The 18,835-nt window shown below is 48.0% G+C and overlaps 1 protein-coding gene across 3 annotated transcripts in view; it reads left to right on the top strand.

Moving 5' to 3' along the window:
- The first annotated feature begins 10,280 nt into the window (after positions 1–10,280).
- AMN1 (antagonist of mitotic exit network 1 homolog) overlaps positions 10,281–18,835 on the top strand; it is a 68,397-nt gene continuing 59,842 nt past the window's right edge. For all 3 annotated transcript variants that reach the window (XR_008843221.1, XR_008843220.1, XM_056517559.1), the window contains exons 1-4: positions 10,281–10,468; positions 12,381–12,513; positions 15,505–15,652; positions 18,472–18,689. Coding sequence is in view for 1 of the 3 variants with exons in the window: in XM_056517559.1 (XP_056373534.1) it covers positions 10,434–10,468; positions 12,381–12,513; positions 15,505–15,652; positions 18,472–18,689 (534 nt within the window). In the remaining 2 variants the exon portion in view is untranslated. The remainder of the gene's footprint in view (positions 10,469–12,380; positions 12,514–15,504; positions 15,653–18,471; positions 18,690–18,835) is intronic.

An 18,835-nucleotide genomic window follows, 5' to 3' on the forward strand; every position in this document is an offset into this window, starting at 1 on the left:
TGAAGACCACTGATGTAGGCAGTGTTCCCCCACAGACATACAGCCTCCAGCCATATACAGTGTATGCCTGTGTACTGCCCACTTCAGTGCTCCGACCACTGCTCCGGCTATAGCAGTAGGTCTCGGGACCAGTGGTCGGAGCACTGAAGATGACGTGCCGCTGGTCACTTGCCAAGCTGGCCAGCGCACGTTTCCTACTTCTCTATCCTCCGGTCCTAGGCACCTTCGTTTCCATGGGTGCACGCACAGGACGTCAGTGATGTCCCGGTGTGCGCTATGTCCCAGGGGCCCTGTGTTTTTTAACTTAACGCGGGGCCGCAGGGAGTTAAAAGTGATGGGGGGGAATTGCCCTGTCGCTACAGGACGGGCAAACACTGGCTCTGCTCGGAGCCCCGGGCCAGCTCGGGGCCCCAATCAATTGCTTGGTTTGCCTGTCCTGTTGCGACCTCCCTGCCAAACCCCCTGGACTGACTCACCGGACCCCTGGGGTTCGATCGAACCCAGGTTAAGAACCACTGCGTTAGAGGGTCCCAGTAACATTCATCATACTTCACACCCGCAGACCTGTGACGATACACTAGAGAACCCCAGCAGCAGACAGCATACTTCACATCCGCAGACCTGTGATGAACCACTAGAGGCAGGCAACAGCGTTTCCCAACCATCACAAAGCCATACAAGTCAGCCCCCAACAGAGAGCTCTGTTCAACATAATGTCAACCCCCAAATATTACAAGTAAGAGAGCTGAATGCATTCAATGGTATTGAACATATAGACCACTTTAGATTTGTGAATCTGCATCGTGTTAATTCATTTGTAGAGGCTGTAAGTGTAGTACATGACGCTATCCAGGACTTAGTGGATAGTATCACCAGCTAAATTACCGTATTTTTTGCCCTATAGGACGCACCGGCATGTAAGATGCGCCCAATTTTAAAGGTGCAAAATCGTGAAAAAAAAAAAGATTCTGAACCCAACAGTGATCTTCAACCTGCGGACCTCCAGATGTTGCAAAACTACAACTCCCAGCATGCCCGGACAGCCAACGGCTGTCCGGGCATGCTGGGAGTTGTAGTTTTGCAACATCTGGAGGTCCGTAGGTTGAAGACCACTGGTATAGGAGGTAGTACTCACGTGTCCCCACTGCTTGTCACCGCTGCCCTGGATGTCGCTCCATCGCTGTCGCCGCGTCCCCGATGCTCCGGACGTCTTCTTCCCCGGGATCCACGTTCTCCGTCGCCGTCATCACGTCGTTACGCACGCCACTCCTATTGGATGACAGGACGGCGTGCACGACAACGTCGAAGGAGAGCGCTGGCCATGCAGGGGGATCCCAGCACGGAGCAGACACCGAGGATGCAGGTTAGGTCCCTCCCGGCATCCTGTAAGCTGTTTGGGATGCCGCGATTTCACCGCGGCGGTCCCGAATAGCCCGACTCAGCAGCCGGGTTAGTGTCTCTTTCACTTCAGACGCGGAGGTCAGCTTAAATCGCCGCGATCGGTGATGTCCTGTATTAGCCGCGGGTAGGGATCGACCGATATCGGTTTTTAGGGCCGATACCGATAATCGGTGCAGGTTAGGGCCGATAGCCGATAACTTATACCGATATTCCAGTATAAGTTATCGGCTATTTAACCCCCTGCGACACCGCTGCAGATCATTGATTTAAAGCGGGCGCTTTAAATCAATGATCTGCAGTGGCTTTTGCGGGGCCATAGACCGCCGCCGCCGCCACCACCCGCTTCTCTCCCCTACCTGTCAGGGTAATCCGGGCCCATCCATCCATCGTTCATGTAGTGTCCGGCGGCATTCCGGGTGGAGGGTGAACCGGTCCGGGCTGTCCTTCTTCTCCCACTGTCTTCTTCTCCACTCCGGGCAGACTCCGACCTAGTACGCTGCATAGACGTCGCTGCGCAGTGACGCCCGTGCGCAGCGACGCACCTGACGTCACGGCGTAGCGGCGTCTATGCAGCGTACTAGGCCGGAGCCTGCCCGGAGTGGAGAAGAAGACCGTGGGAGAAGAAGGACAGCCCGGACCGGACCACCCTCCACCCGGAACGCCCCCGGACACTACATGAAGGAAGGATGGCCTGGACCACCCGCATTACGGGTAAGTTTAATTTTTTTATTGACTCGGAGGGTGGGGGAGGGGCCCGACCTAGCATCACGGTGGGTCGGGGGTGCGGCGGGTCGAGGGGGTGGCGGTCGCGGTGCGGGCTGTGCGGGGCATTATCGGCAAGATAATTGCCGATACCGATAATGCCCAAAATCGTGATTATCGGCCATACCGATAATCGGTCGATCCCTAGCCGTGGGTCCCGGCCGTTGATGGCCGCAGGGACTGCCGCGATAGGTGTGTATGCGCCGTATAAGACGCACCAACTCCCCCCCCAGTTTTGGGGAAGAAAAAGTGCGTCTTATACAGCGAAAAATACGGTAACCCTGGGGACTTAGTTTAATTACGTCTTGAAGGGGGACAGTTCTTAGATCCTGTATACTGGTCAAAACACCCCAGAGATGAGTTTAGTATTGAGGATTTCGTAAATGCCGTAGCGGCAGCATTGCAAGGTAACGCGCAGTGTCTGGCCTCAGACTAAAACTAGTGGTCACTGTAATCAGAAATAGATGATCAGAAATAGATCAGAAAAATTCTTTAATAAAAAAAAACAGTTATAAAAAAAAGAAATAGATGAGGTGGTGCTAAGTGGCGGTTAAAGTCTATTGCTTACAGTCAGATCGAATTTGAAGGTAAAACCTGTACGCATGACTTTGTGCAATTCTTTACCAGCGGTAAATTTACAGGTTATACCTTTAGAGCGCACAATACCGGGAGATAGGACTCATACTTTATTGTAAAGGAACCGATTAGTGAAAAGTTGCATTTAAAAATGATTACTCAATGGGGGCGTGTGTGACATTATGTGTTATTTTTTAAGTCTGGTAATGTGTGACATTACCAGACTTAAAAAATACGCTTCATAGACTCCCTAAATTTGATCCCTATGAAGCTCAGCAAATTACCTCAAGCTATGGGTTTTCCAGGGTCAAAGGGACATTTTCCACACTTTTTTTTTTTTTTTTTTAACACCGACCAGAATCAGGATTATGTGGGCCCTGTACCAGATGTTAAAGGGGTTCTCCGGCGCTTAGACATCTTATCTCCTATCCAAAGGATAGGGGATAAGATGCCTGATCGCTGGGGACCCCCGAGATCTTGCACCCAGTTTATAATCAGTCCCCGGAGCGTGTTCGCTCCAGGTCTAATTACGGTCGATCACGGGGGCGGAGCGATGTGGGCGGAGCGTGACGTCACACTGGGGCGCAGGCGTGACATCACACGCCGCCGGCCCTGTGGTCGCCGGTAATCAGACCCGGACGAACACGCTCCGGGGACTGTTTATAAACTGAGTGCGGCGTGCAAGATCACGGGGGTCCCCAGCGATCAGGCATCTTATCCCCTATCCTTTGGATAGGGGATAAGATGTCTAAGCACCGGAGTACCCCTTTAAGTATTATGGGATTGAATATATGATGCCTGGTGACAAGAAGGAGTTTATGGATTGTATGCAACCCAAAAAAACTATACTTTTAATTTTAAAGCAGAGCTCAAGGCCTACTGTAAGCAAGACGTTGAGATTCTGAGAGGCTTGTGAGCGCTACAGAGACAGAGTGATGGCGAGGACTAGGAAAACAGTTTCAGAATAGCCGTCTGCAGAAAAATGTTGAGGAAGTTCAGTGTGTCGATCGTTTTCAACTCATCATTCTGGCTTCTGTATGTATGGCTATGTACCGATTTAAGTTTCTCCCTAAAAACAAAATAGCTATCGTCCCTGCAGACAATTATCACAAAACCAAAAAAGCGTGTCTCTTCCCCTGCTATTCACTGGCTCATGTATGTAGCGCATACAGAGAAGCTTGTCATCCAGAACGCACTGAGGGGCGGTGAGAAGCAAGTTGGCCAATATTTTTTAGACGGTCATGCACAGGTTGACGGACAAGACATAGACTTTGAGGGTTGTTTTTACCATGGCTGTCCCACATGAAAACGATACAAATACTGTTACAGATACCAACTACGGCACGCTGTACTACACTTTTTTGATGAAAAAAAAACACTATCGACAGCGCCGCTCGATCCTCGTGATGCTCTTTATGGCGGAAGAACTAATGCCATAGCGCTCTATCACAAACAGGGGGCAGGTGAGACTATACACTACTATGAATTTACAAGTCTATACCCCTTTATCAACAAAACAAAAAAACGTATCCTGTAGGTCACCCCCGCATCATATACTGTAAGAAAATGTTATTCACATCAAAAAAAAAATTTGGAATTGCCCGGTGTTAGGTTCGACCCCAAAGGTCGAGTCGTCTTCTGTCTGTGGATTCCCAATTAGTGCGCTGAAGGCTTGTAAGGGGCTGCAGTCACCCTACCCTCCCCCAGAGCCACCTGCCACTCAAATCAAGACACAGACACAAACTGCTGTGACTAAGCCGAGGGCAGTAACAAGCCTGGCTCTTTACTTAAAGGAGTACTCCGGTGAAAACCTTTTTTCTTTTAAATCAACTGGTGGCAGAAAGTTAAACATATTTTTAAATTACTTCTATTAAAAAATCTTAATCCTTCCAGTACTGATTAGCTGCTGAATGCTATAGAGGAAATTCCTTTCTTTTTGGAACACTGATGACATCAAGAGCACAGTGCTCTCTGCTAGTGTTGAGCGGCATAGGCCATATTCGAATTTGCGAACATTCGCGAATATATGGACGAATATTCGTCATATTCGCGAATATTCGCATATTCGTAATATTCTCGTTTTATTTTCGCATATGCGAATATTCGCACGTGCGAAAATTAACATATGCGAAAATTTGAATATACAAAATTAGCATAAGCCGAAATCTCGCATATGCAAATTTTCGCATATGCGAAAATTCGCGCACCGGTCTCACATAGTAGTATTAGAGCCTTCTTTACACCACATAAGCTGGAAGCAGAGAGGGATGATCACTTTGATGTGTACTGTGAGGAGAAAAAAAAAATATGAATATTCGTAATTACGAATATATAGCGCTATATTCGCGAATATTCGCGAATATGCGATATTCGCGAATAAAATTCGAATTGCGAATATTCGCGAGCAACACTACTCTCTGCTGACATCTCTGTCCATTTTAGCAACCGTGCATAGCAGATGAATGCTCAGGGCAGCATGGTTGCTCAGTGGTTAGCACTGCTGCCTTGCAGTGCTGGGGACTTGGGTTCAAATCCCACTAAGGACAACAATAAATAAAGTGTTATTATTATTATAATAACGTCAGCAGAGAGAACTGTGCTCGTGATGTCATCAGAGAGCATTCCAAAAAGAAAAGAATTTCCTCTGTAGTATTCAGCAGCTAATAAGAACAGGAAGGATTAAGATTTCTTAATAGAAGTCATTTACAAATATGTTTAACTTTCTGCCTCCAGTCGATTTAAAAGAAAAAAGGTTTTCACCGGAGTTCCCCTTTAAAATAAGCTTTCTTATACACGTATATAGGGCATGCGCAGTAAACTTTCAATTGTATCAAGAAATCATTTGCGTAGTCAGCAGAAAGTTGAATACAAAAAAAATACATAGCTAAGCTGAAATATAACAAGCCATTGTTTCCAGGACACATCTGTGGTAACGAAAAGATAAGAGCTCTGTATCCCGTGTCTTGTAGCCTTGAAGATAAAACACCAATTGTCTCAAGTCCAAAAATTCAGGAGTTATGTAGAAAAACAAGAATGATAAAAAGACAAAAATAGAGTCGTCTCTGCCCAATTCTATCACCCGGGTTAAAGTGTATCCCCAAGAGATTTGTTTTTCCCAGTCCTACCTGTGAAAATTAACAAAAAGACTAAGGGGGGGTATTTATCAATTTTGCCTGTTGACAGTTTCTTTTTACCCTTTTTTTTCACTTTGGTTTTCGTGGACATGCACCAAATGTATCATTTGGTGCAAGTTGTTAGTAATTTTGGCTCAAATGTTGAAATCGGCTGTTCCCAGCGCCTTTTACACAGAACTTACCGCCACAGAGGACGCGTATTTTACCCCTTGTGCAGCCATTTCGGAGTCCCTCCTGCAGTATATCAGCAAGCGACGTGAGTTATTTTCTTTTGTGGGGTTTATAGTCACCATGTGAAATGGATTTTATTTTCAACTTAGTTTTTTTACTTTACTGCAGTTGTCTTTAACCTGTGGACCTCCAGATGTTGCAAAACTACAATTCCCAGCATGCCCGGACAGCCGTTGGCTGTCCGGGCATGCTGGGAGTTGTAGTTTTGCAACATCTGGAGGTCCGCAGGTTGGAGACCACTGCTTTAGTGCTTACCTTTCCTGAACCTGTGCGGCCATGTCCAATGCTGGCTCAACGGAGGGTGAAGGTTCCTCGGAGACAACTATGTCGCAGGATAGTATTGCGCAGCCCCGGAGGCGTCGCTGCTTTCACCCAAAAAAATTTTTAATGTATTTTGACGCATTTACATTTTCTGACATTGCTAAGTGTGTTTTCCATGTGCAAAATTTCTTGGCAGGGATTTGCGCCCCCCCCCCCCCCCAAAAAAAAACATATGGGATTTGCGCCAAAATTGCGCCAAAGATCGATTGGCACAAATGATGAATTACTGACTAAAGTTAAAATCACACACAGAGATCATGGTTCCGGCATCCACAAAAACTCTGAACATGTTCAATGTTTCTGCGGAGTCTGCACAGAAATGCATTGCCGTCTATGAGCATTTCTGAGCGGTTCTAGTGCCAGCATGTTCTGCCGGCGCCCTGCTGTTGGTGGAATGTTCGGACAGAGATTTTCCGTGCGGACATTCCATCATGTGAACATAGACTCAGAGGACAGGATTGACGCTGATACCTTATAGGTAGTGACATGGCTTTTGCGAGGGTCCCCTCGCAAAACGCGTTGTCTGTACCACCTTTTTATTATTTTACAAATGAACCAGTGTGTTTTAATACACCTTGAATTTTAACTCCTTCTTCGACAAGTCCCTCATTAGGGTATCAATACTACCATCCTCTAAGGTGCCGGAACAACATCCTACTTTTTTTCCAAGAGAGGACAACTTGGAGTCCCTCTACTTGTGCATCGTATTCACCGACCGCCATCGTTGATGATCGGGCATGGATGCCAGGCAGCCACTGAGTGTTCATCCACTCTTACACGCCAATACCAGTTTTGTGCCTGTTGCGCAACACCAAAAGATAGCGCCATTTCTGTTCCTTTTTTTCTTTTCTATATATTCGACTCACCTCCATATGTCTCTAGTACCAGCAGACTAGCAGAGCAGTGTACAGTGCGTCGGGGGCTGTGTGTAGGGTCAGTGTCGGGTCTCCTTTTGGGGTCTTCATGACAAATTACAGTAACCCCCCAACCTACGATGGCCCGAACATATGATAAAATCGACATACGATGCTATTATATGTCGGGGCCATCGCATTAACTGCTATCCGACAGCGCAAAATGCTTAAGCTACTACCGGATAGCAGTTTAAGCATCCCTGGCAGGTTCGCTTACCTATTCCCGCTGCTCCGGGTCCACTTCGCGATCCTCCGGTGTCTTGCGCATCTTCTCCAGGGTCCGGGCCTCGCTTTTCGGCGTCGTTATTACGTCACTACGCACGCCGCGCCGGCGCAGCAGCGTAATAACGTCACCAGAAAGCGAGGCCCGGACCCTGCAGAAGATGCGCAAGACACCGGAGGATCGCGAAGAAGACACCGGAGCAGCGGGACAGCATCGGGAGCCCCTGGGACAGCATCGGGAGCGGTGAGGACCTGGTCCGGAGCGACGGGGACAGGCGAGTACAGCTTCCTATACTTTACATTGCACGGATCCCTCAACATACGATGGATTCGACAAACGATGGGTCGTTTGGAACTAATTACCATCGTATGTTGAGGGACCACTGTAACTGGTTTCCAGAGAGTTCTGGTTTCAACATACAATGGTCGTCCTGGAACCTATAAATATTGTAACTTGAGGGACCACTGTATATGACATTCGGGGTCTGTAGAAAGCCGGGTGATAATTGTTATGGGTGTAAAGATCAATGTAATCTACATATCAGAGGATATATATAGGCTCACTCATGCTAGGTTTAGATACATAGCTCAGCAGACAGTATCACACATTATAGGATTAGATACAGTGGCTCAGAAATACAGTGGATCAGTAGACAGTACCATACACATGTGAATTAGATACATAGCTCAGGAGACAGTATCACACATTATAGGATTAGATACAGTAGCTCATTCTATAAAAAAAAAAAAAAAAAAAATGTAACCACAATAGGGCTTGACAAATCTCAGCCTTGTGTAGTCCCGCCCCCTTGTATTTGCCCCGCCCACTCCCCCCTGTATTCCTGTAGAGCAGGCCATGGAGCTGTGTGCTGAGGCAGCTCCTAGGTTGGTGAATGCCCACACAGGGGTCCTTTTCTGGGTATTCAGGGAGAGGGGAGGCTCAAGGCTTCTCCTGAGTCCCCATTCCTTATCCAGTGCCCTCCACTTCATTTTAATTCAATTAACATTAAATGGAGGGGAGTGAAAATGAAATGGGGGGTGGGGGTGGAAATGAGGGGAATGGGCTATATATGAGGGGAGAATGGGCTATATACGAGGGGGGAATGGGCTATATACGAGGGGGGAATGGGCTGTATATGAGGGGGGAATGGGCTGTATATGAGGGGGAAATATGCTATACGAGGGGGAAATATGCTATACGAGGGGGAATGGGCTGTATATGAGGAGGAATGGGCTATATGAGGGGGATGGCCCATATAAGGGGGAATGGCCCGTATGAGGGAGAATGATGTGGTAGCTCAGTACGTGATGTTGTTGCCCCGTACCTTTCCAGCCCTGTCAGGCAGTGTCCCAGGGCCCCCTGTAGTTGTTTCCCCATTTGTATATACAGTGACCCCCTGACCTACGATGGCCCCGACATATGATCAAATCGACATACGATGCTTTTTTATGTCGGGGCCATCGCATTAAGTGCTATCCGGCACCGCAAAATGCTTAAGCTACTACCGGATAGCAGCTTAATGTTCCCCGTGTGGTGCGGCAAGTATTACTTACCCCTCCACGATGCTCCGGGGCGCCCTCTGGGTCCAGCGCTGGTCTTCCGGTGTCTTCTCGGCCCTCTCCGATGACGTCAATACGCTGCTGCGCACGTCATCCAATAGGAATTGCGTACGCAGCGGCGTAATGACGTCGCTACTCAGGCCCAGTAAGGCCTTGCGGAAAACAGCAGAGGACCAGGAGAGCCCAGCGGAGGCCCGGGGTCACCATCGGGAGCAGCGGGGACAGGTGAGTACAGCTTCCTATACTTTACATTGCACGAATCCCTCAACATACGATGGATTCGACAAACGATGGGTCGTTTGGAACAAATTACCATCGTATGTTGAGGGACCACTGTATGTTGTATATTAAAAGGTGTGTTATGCCTTTAATATAATGTACCATGTGATTGTTACCCAGGAGGTACCAGTGACCAGCTGACCCCAAAGGTGACTTATGGTATCCCCCATATAAGCCCTGGGTGGAGCTTCTCTCTCTTGCTTCCTGATGAGGTCCAGTGTAGTCGAGCCTAGTGTGTGTGTCCAGAGTGTTTGGAGGCCTCAAAGTCAAGTGCAAGTAAAGGTCTTCTGTCTACTCAGCGTGGCCTGCACTTAATTCTCCTGTCTACTACAAGTCCCAGCAAACCTGCAAGGTCTCTGTGTCACTGGTCACCTCCTTGGGCCCTGGCTGTACTGCATAGACTGTAACAACTGTCTACCCTAAGTAAAGCTACCGTTGTCCGCAACTTGGTGTCTTCATTGCCCCCTGTGCCTAGCCCAGGATCCAGCGGTATACCTTCGGCTAAACCACGCGCTGGTGTCACGAACACAAGGGGTTAATACTATCTGTCCCTAGGGTAACATCTGCCCTGCACCACACACCCCGCCTCCACACCACAATGGGCTATATATGAGGGGGAATAGGCTATATGAGGGGAATTGCTATATGAAGGGAAGGTTATATAGGGGAAATGACTGTATGAGGGGAATGTGTGAGTACAGTTATTCCTCCGTCACACACTAGGGGGAGCATTTCTCAACAAAATCTGCGTCAGAGCTCAGAAAACTGAAGTCCTCAGAAGCCGTTGAATTTAAGGGACCGTCTACAAATTGACACAATGTACAAAATTACATCTACTCACCGTTGTATTATACGGCTCAGGGGATTAATATTATTCGCTGATGATGGTTACAGAATATATTCGAGGCGGCCATATTATCATTGAGAACGCATAACAGTGAGGGTGTCAGCAGAGCACGGTGTGCACGTATTATAGCGGCGCTTGCTCTTTGTAGACGGTCCCTGATAGTGGAGCGGATTGTTTGCGATAGCGATGGACGGCTGCCGGGTGGACCCCCTGTTAGACAGGTGAGAGGGCCCCGGGGGGACACACAGAGGGGGCCCCTGTACCCCATGTTCTCAGGAGCCCCCTCACATATGTCAGCGACACAGCCCGGTGTAGGGGAGGGGGTGTTAATATTTGTAAACAGCTCCTACGCAGTTATAGTGTTATGTCTTCTCTTGTATCAATAAAGTTAATTGAAGCAGTCACGTGATCCTTATGCAACCAATCACAGCAAAACTTTCGTTTCTCCCAGTGCCTTCACTGCGCCTGGATTGGTTGCTATGGGCAACAAAAGAGTTCATGAATCTGACCAATCGTTGCCCATAGTAACTAGTCATACCACAGATTATTTCCTATTAAAAATGAAGGCTGCGAGCTGATTGGTTGCTATGGGCAACAAGGACTAATTATATATGGTAATTAGAGTGTCACTAACATACAGTAAATTGGCTCGTAAGGAACCTCGCGGCTTGGCCATTGATTACTTTAGTCTGCATAAATTAGTTCAGCTTTCCAAGTTCTCAGGTTGCCTGGAAAAGGTGGATACAGTCCTAGGAGGCCTAAGACTGGCCTCCCGAACTTTTCCAGGCAATCGGAGCACTTGGAAAGCTGAACTAATTTATGCAGACTAAAGTAATCAATGGCCAAGCCGCGAGGTTCCTTACGAGCCAATTTACTGTAAGTTCGCTCAACTCCAATGGTAATATATTAGCAGTGCAAAACTACAACTCATAGCATGCTTGGGAGTTGTAGTTCTGAAATAGCTAGAGGTGCACTGGTTGGGAAACACTGATATATGGCTTTTATAAATCAGCACCTAGTGATGTAAGAGTGAAGACATTTGCATATTTATCTCAGGGTTTAGTGCAGGTGATGGAAAACCCCTTAAAGGGGTTCTCCAGTGCTTAGACATCTTATCCCCTATCCAAAGGATAGGGGATAAGATGCCTGATTGCAGGAGTCTCGCTGCTGGGGACCCCCGTGATCTTGCACGCGGCACCCCGTTTGTAATCAGTTCCCGAAGCTTGTTCGCTCCGGGTCTGATTACTGTCAATCACGGGGCTGGCGGCGTGTGACGTCATGCCTCCGCCCCTGTGTGACGTCATGCTCCGCCCCTCAATGCAAGTCTATGGGAGGGGACGTGACAGCTATCACACCCCCTCCCGTAGGCTTGCATTGAGGGACGGAGTGTGACGTCACACGCCGTCGGCCCTGTGGTCGCCGGTAATCAGATCCGGAGCGAACACGCTCCGGGGACTGATTACAAACTGGGTGCCGCGTGCAAGATCACGGGGGTCCTCAGCAGCGGGACTCCCGCAATCAGGCATCTTATCCCCTATCCTTTGGATAGGGGATAAGATGTCTAAGCACCGGAGTACCCCTTTAAGGGTATGTTCACACAGTATTCTACGCAGATTTGATGCGCAGGATTTCAAGCTGTGTTCAGTCATTCAGTTTACATTGAAATCTGCAGCAGAAAATCCTATACATTAAAATCTGCGCAGAATACTGTACGTGTAAATAGTCCATAAAGGAGTTATGCAGTATAGAGGAGGTGGACCGACCCCTTGGACCCCCAACGTGATCTCCTGCTCTCGAACGCTGTATCTTCGGCTCTCCCATAGAGATGCATTGAGGGAACCTGTTGGCCACAGCTTTGTGTGGTGGTTGACATGCCTACGTTCATGAGGAGAGCCGGGGCGCCAGAAGGGAGATTGCAGGGAGTGGAGTGGATGGGGGGGGGAGTGTTTTTTGGTTTTTTTTCCCAGCGGTCAGACCCCCCGCGATCTGACACTTGCAGATAGGGGATAAGTTTTGTTATACTGCCTAACTCCTTTGAGATCCAGGAGGCCAACCAATAGTGACTCTAGTGCCATTTCAAGGCCAATTTCTTACAATGCAGTCACTAATTCTTTATGGCTTTTGTATTGGCAGGTGTCTTGTTTGCTTATCAAAAAACCTCTCCAGATACGAGTCAGACCTGGAACCTCTACCCCCACATCTCAAGGACAAGCTGATAACGCTCCTCTGCGTCCAGGGTCTTCTCACAGATGCCAACATTGGACGGGTAAGGTTCCCACAGTTAGAAACAATATCCTCCCACTGAACAACAGTGACAGAATGGTCGTAAATATGTGATGGAAAAGTGAAGCTTTTTATTTACCCCTTCCCACCCTGATCTGTTACAGTACTTCATGGGAGCGCATAGTACCCTTATGGAGCAGTGCGGATGCAAGCACACGAGCTGACAATATTTACTTGTATTTGTATAAGGCTGCATTCACATCTTGTTTTTGCAATACGTTTCCCCTTTCAGGTTTTTTGTAAAAAAAAAAAAAAAAAAGCATGTCTCAAAACCGGACCGACCCGTATACCACAGAATATACCTATACGGTTTGAAAACGGATGTCCGGTTGCATATGGTTTAATAAGTAAAAAAAAAAAAGAACGGATACGGTTTTTTTAACTGACACAAGTTAGAGGGCACTGCTGTGGAGAAAGACCAATTATGTCAGCATGTACTGTGGAGGCTAGCGTTCTGTCACTGTGGCAACGCGGAGTCCTGATGCCTGTGGGTCCGGAGGTGCTGGGAACCAAGAAAGCCGAAGTCACTAAATAGCATATATAGAAAGATAAAAAGGTACCCGCACTCACCGCGAGGGAACAGCAGACCAACTTCTAAGGCATCTCGTAGTGGAGGCAACTGCCGGCAAAGTGTAGCGCAGATCGCGCTTCTTCCGGCCTCGTACGAGGCCGGAAGAAGCGCGATCTGCGCGAAACTTTGCCGGCAGTCGCCTCCACTCTGAGCGCCATGCTGTCAGCCTGCACTCGGATCTGTCCGAGATGCCATAGAAGTCGGTCTGCTGTTTCCTAACCGTGAGTGCGGGTACCTTTTTGTCTTTCTATGTAGGATACGGTTTTATGTTTGTCCTTAATTAAAGGAAATCTGTCATCAGAATCACCCGCACTAAACCTGTTACACAGGCTTGTAGTGTGGGTGATCCTGATTAAAACGCTCCTTACCTGGTTAAAAATGGTTCAGCGCTTCTTCAGATATCTATATTTTTAGTTTTCTGTTATTCCCTGGCTTGGGACTCAGTGGGAGGTGTTATCATCTGGGACTCGGCCACACGTTATTCTAGGTGGGCGGAGCTGCCGCCCGGCTCATGAATATTCATGAACTTATCCTCCTGGTCTAATTCTTCTTTCTCGGTCTGCTTGTGAATAAATACACCCTCCGTTCCTCCCTTCCTCCCACCCCCGGCTTTTCACTTATGCAGCCCATCTTCTTACTTGTATAGGGCCGCAGCTTGAGTGAAGCCGGGGGGAGAACGCCGCTTCCGGGTGTACGGAACGCGGCGCATGCGCGGCCCTCCACACCAGGCCGAGAAAGAAGAATTAGACCAGGAGGATAAGTTCATGAATATTCATGAGCCAGGGAATAACAGAAAACTAAAAATATAGATCTCTGAAGAAGCGCTGAACCATTTTTAACCAGGTAAGGAGCGTTTTAATCAGGATCACCCGCACTACAAGCCTGTGTAACAGGTTTAGTGCGGGTGATTCTGATGACAGATTTCCTTTAAATAAAGTTCTTCTTGTTCTATTTGTAGGAAGAACTTTCGGCGTGCACTGCGCATGTGCAAACGGCAAAACCGTATTGTGCAAACCAGATGGAACCGTACGGTTGCCATTAGAGATGAGCGAACTTACAGTAAATTCGATTAGTCACGAACTTCTCGGCTCAGCAGTTGCTGACTTTTCCTGCATAAATTAGTTCAGCTTTCAGGTGCTCCGGTGAGCTGGAAAAGGTGGATACAGTCCTAGAAAAGAGTCTCCTAGGAATGTATCCACCTTTTCCAGCCCACGGGAGCACCTGAAAGCTGAACTAATTTATGCAGGAAAAGTCATCAACTGCCGAGCCGAGAAGTTCGTGACGAATCGAATTTACTGTAAGTTCGCTCATCTCTAGTTGCCATAGACCACCATTTAAAAAAAATAGAAATAAAACATATACGGGTTGTATCTGGTTTTTCACCCGTACATAAAACCGTAATTGATGCAAAACGTTCACAACCTGATGCTACGTTTGGTATACGGTTTTTAATGACATTTCTATACATACGGTTTGCAATACGATTCCATGCGGTTTTTACACTGAAACCGGATACGGGAACCGTATTGCAAAAACGAGATGTGAATGCAGCCTAAGAGAGGTTTCTGGGCATGCTCTGTGACCTGTGCAGAGGTCATTCTGCATGGAGGGGAAGGCAGAGGTCTGAGTATCTGCTACTGTGAATGGTGTCTTATCTATACACTGGTGTCACCTTTCACTGTACTATATGTGATGATGAGGAGACTGATGGGAAATGATATATACAGAACAAGGAGTCTTAGCTTACTGCAAGATTTTATAATTTTTGTGTAATATTGATAGCACGATGAAAAATTTTGAAAAATATCACCAGAAATTCTTTAAAAAAAACATGTAACATAAACATTTCAATTAAACAAAGGGTCTTTTTCTGCTGATATATTTCCTTTAAAGGGATTGTGTCATCTCAGATATGAGTGTCAGCTCCTGAGCCCCTCAGCTCTTCATTCATATAGAGCAGTGGTCTCCAACCTACGGACCCCCAGATGTTGCAAAACTACAACTCCCAGCATGCCCGGACAGCCGTTGGCTGTCCGGGCATGCAGGGAATTGTAGTTTTGCAACATCTGGAGGTCCGCAGGTTGGAGACCACTGCTCTATGGCAGTGGTCTCCAAACTGTGGACCTCCAGATATTGCAAAACTATAGATGTTGGCTGTCCGGGCATGCTGCTAGTTGTAGTTTGGCCACAGCTGAAGGTACACCTGCTGGGAGTTGTAGTTTTGCAACATCTGGGGGTCTGCGGGTTGAAGACCACTGTTATAGAGGGTGCTGTCTATAACAACCATATGTCCTAACCCTAACATGTACAGCAGTATGGACCCTACTCTTTACCTCAATGCCTGCCATTGGCCTCTGCAACGTTTCTGTTTCTGTACCTCCACCCACGTTGCATCTTTTCCAGGTCCTACATCCTTCTGTGAAAAAACTCGACCTCCGTGACTGTGACGTGTCTGACGACGCTCTGAGGCTAATAACCTGCTGCCGACAACTCAAGAAAATAAATCTAAACTCCAGCAAAGGAGAGGAGAGGACCTCAGTCACTTCTGAAGGTACATCACTCTCTTCTGGCAAGTTTTAAAGGGGTACTCCACTGCTCAGCGTTTGGAACAAATTGTTCCGAATGCTGGAGCTGGCGTTGGGAGTTTGTGATGTCATAGCGCCACCCCCTGATGATGTCACGCCCCGCCCCTCAATGCAAGTCTATGGGAGGGGGCGTGACAGCTTGCATTGAGGGGGCGGGGCGTGACCACATGGGGCAGGGCTATGATGTCACGAGCTGCCGTCTCCAGTGTTTGGAGCTGTTTATTCTAGGGATCGACCAATTATCGGTTTGGCCAATATTATAGGCCGATATTCACGATTTTGGACGTTATTGGTATCGGCAATTACCTTGCCGATAATCCGATAATGCACCGCCCCCACCGCGCCGCACCCCCCACCACCGCACCGCACCCCCCACACCGCCCCGGCCAGAGACCGCCGCCGCTGCCCCATTGCCTCCCCCATCCCCGGTTTTATAGTTACCTGTTCCCGGGGTCCAGGTCCGCGCTACTTCTGGCTCCTGCGGCGTCCTGTGTTACACTGTTATGTCAGTGCGCACAGTGACAGCTCAGGAGGACGGCGCCGGAGCCAGAAGTAGCGCGGACCCGGACCCCGGGAACAGGTAATTATAAAACCGGGAATGGGGGAGGCAATGAGGCAGCGGCGGCAGCGGTCTCCGGCCAGGGTGGTGGTTGTGGGGGGGGGGGGGGTTCGCGGTGTTAGGACTCAAGACCCCAGGACAGGCAGGAGGGAGAGAAGCGGGTGGCGGCTGGCACCGCAAAAGCCGCTGCAGTTCATTGATTTAAAGCACCCGCTTTAAATGAATGATCTGCACCAGTGTCGCCGGGGGGGGGGGTGGGGGGTAATAAATAGCTGTTAACTTATACTGATATTCCGGTATAAGTTATCGGCTATCGGCCCCAACCTCCACAGAGTATTGGTATCGGCCCTAAAAAAATGATATCTGTCGATCCCTAGTTTGTTCCAACCGCTGGGCAGCGGAGTACCCCTTTAACTCCTTAAGGACTCAGGACGTACCGGTACGTCCTGAGCCCAGCTCCCGGTGTTTAAAACGGGGTCACGCCGTGACCCCGCATCACACCGGGTCGGTCCTGGCTGCTAATCATAGCCGGGACCCTGGGCTAACAGCGCGCAGCACCGATCGTTGTGCCGCGCGCTGTTAACCCTTCAGACGCGGCGATCAAAGTTGATCGCCGCGTCTGAAAGTGAAACTAAACGCTTCCCGGCAGCTCAGTCGGGCTGATCGGGACATCGCGATAAAATCGCGATGTTCCGATCAGCTGGGACGCAGGCGGAGGTCTCTTTACCTGTCTCCGCCGCGCCCGATCGGGGTTTGATTGCTCCAAGCCTGAGCTACAGGCTTGAGCAATCGAGCCCCTCTCTCGCTGATCTGTGCAGAGCTAAGGCTTTACAGGAATCAGCATAGGAGATCAGTGTGTGCAGTGTTATAGGTCCCTATGGGATAACAATGATCAGTATAAGAGATCAGTGTGTGCAGTGTTATAGGTCCCTATGGGATAACAATGATCAGTATAAGAGATCAGTGTGTGCAGTGTTATAGGTCCCTATGGGATAACAATGATCAGTATAAGAGATCAGTGTGTGCAGTGTTATAGGTCCCTATGGGAGCTATAACACTGCAAAAAAAAAAGTTAAAAAAATAAGTTAACAAAGGTCATTTAACCCCTTCCCTTTTTTGAATCACCCCCCTTTTCCCATAAAAAATAAAAACTGTGTAAATAAAAATAAACATATGTGGTATCGCCGCGTGCGGAAATGTCCGATCTATAAAAATATATCATTAATTAAAGCGCACGGTCAATGGCGTACGCGCAAAAAAAATTCAAAGTCCAAAATAGCATATTTTTGGTCACTTTTTATATCATAATAAAAGGAATTAAAAGCGATAAAAAAGTCTGATCAATACAAAAATGGTACCGATAAAAACTTCAGAACACGGCGCAAAAAATGAGCCCTCATACCGACCCGTACACGGAAAAATAAAAAAGTTATTGGGGTCAGAAAATGACAATTTTAAACATTTTCATGCATGTAGTTATGATTTTTTTCTGAAGTACGACAAAATCCATCCTATATAAGTAGGGGATCATTGTAACCGTATGGACCTACAGAATAAAGAGAAGGTGTCATTTTTACCAAAAGCCCCCAAAAGTTACGGAAGCCCCCAAAAGTTACAAAATGACATTTTTTCTTCAATTTTGTCGCACAATGATTTTTTTTTTCCGTTTCGCTGTGGATTTTTGGGTAAATTGACTAATGTCACTGCAAAATAGAATTGATGGCACAAAAAATAAGCCATAATATGGAATTTTATGTGCATAATTGAAAGCGTTAGGATTTTTAGAAGGTGATGAGGAAAAAATGAAACTGCAAAAACGGAAAACCGCTGAGTCCTTAGGGTGCGTTCACACGTCGGAATTCTCGCGGATGAATTCCGCGAGCGGAGCTTCCGCCTGGCGGCCGTCGCCGAGAGTACTTCGGCGCTAGGGCCGCGGGGCACGGAGCCGTCACCATTGACAGCTATGCAGTGCTCGCGGAATCCGCGCAAAGAATGAACATGTTCTTTCTTTGCGCGGAACACTTTCAGCGGCGGAAATGTCCGCCGCTGAAATTCCGCAGTGTGAATGGGTCTCGTGGAAACCCGTTCACACTAATGTTAACGTTCACACCGCGGAATTCCGTAGTGTGAACGGGGCCTTAAGGGGTTAAGTCAGCCGGAGCCAATGAAAAATTGTGTTGCCAGACAACCCTTTCTTCTCATAACAAATTGTTACTTTCTTTCTAGGAATTACCGCCATTGCCCAGTCTTGTCCATACCTCCATGAAGTTACCCTTAAAAAATGTTGCAGTCTGACTGACGCCGGGGTCCTGGCTCTCTCGTTAAATTGCCCCCTATTGCAGGTCATTAACTTGAGCGGCTGCATCATGGTTGGCGACGCGTCCTTGGAGGCGCTGGGGCAGAACTGTCCTCTGCTGCACAGTGTGGACTTGTCAGCCACAAAGGTGAGCGCTACACGGACCAAATATTTTTTTAGACATTGGGGGGAGAATTATCAAACCTGTGTCGGGAAAGAGTGGTGCAGTTGCCCATAGCAACCAATCAGATCGCTTCTTTCATTTTTAAAGGGGCCTGTGAAAAAGGAAAGAAG

This window comes from Hyla sarda, chromosome 4 (genome assembly GCF_029499605.1).
Source record: "Hyla sarda isolate aHylSar1 chromosome 4, aHylSar1.hap1, whole genome shotgun sequence".
NCBI lineage: Eukaryota > Metazoa > Chordata > Amphibia > Anura > Hylidae > Hyla > Hyla sarda.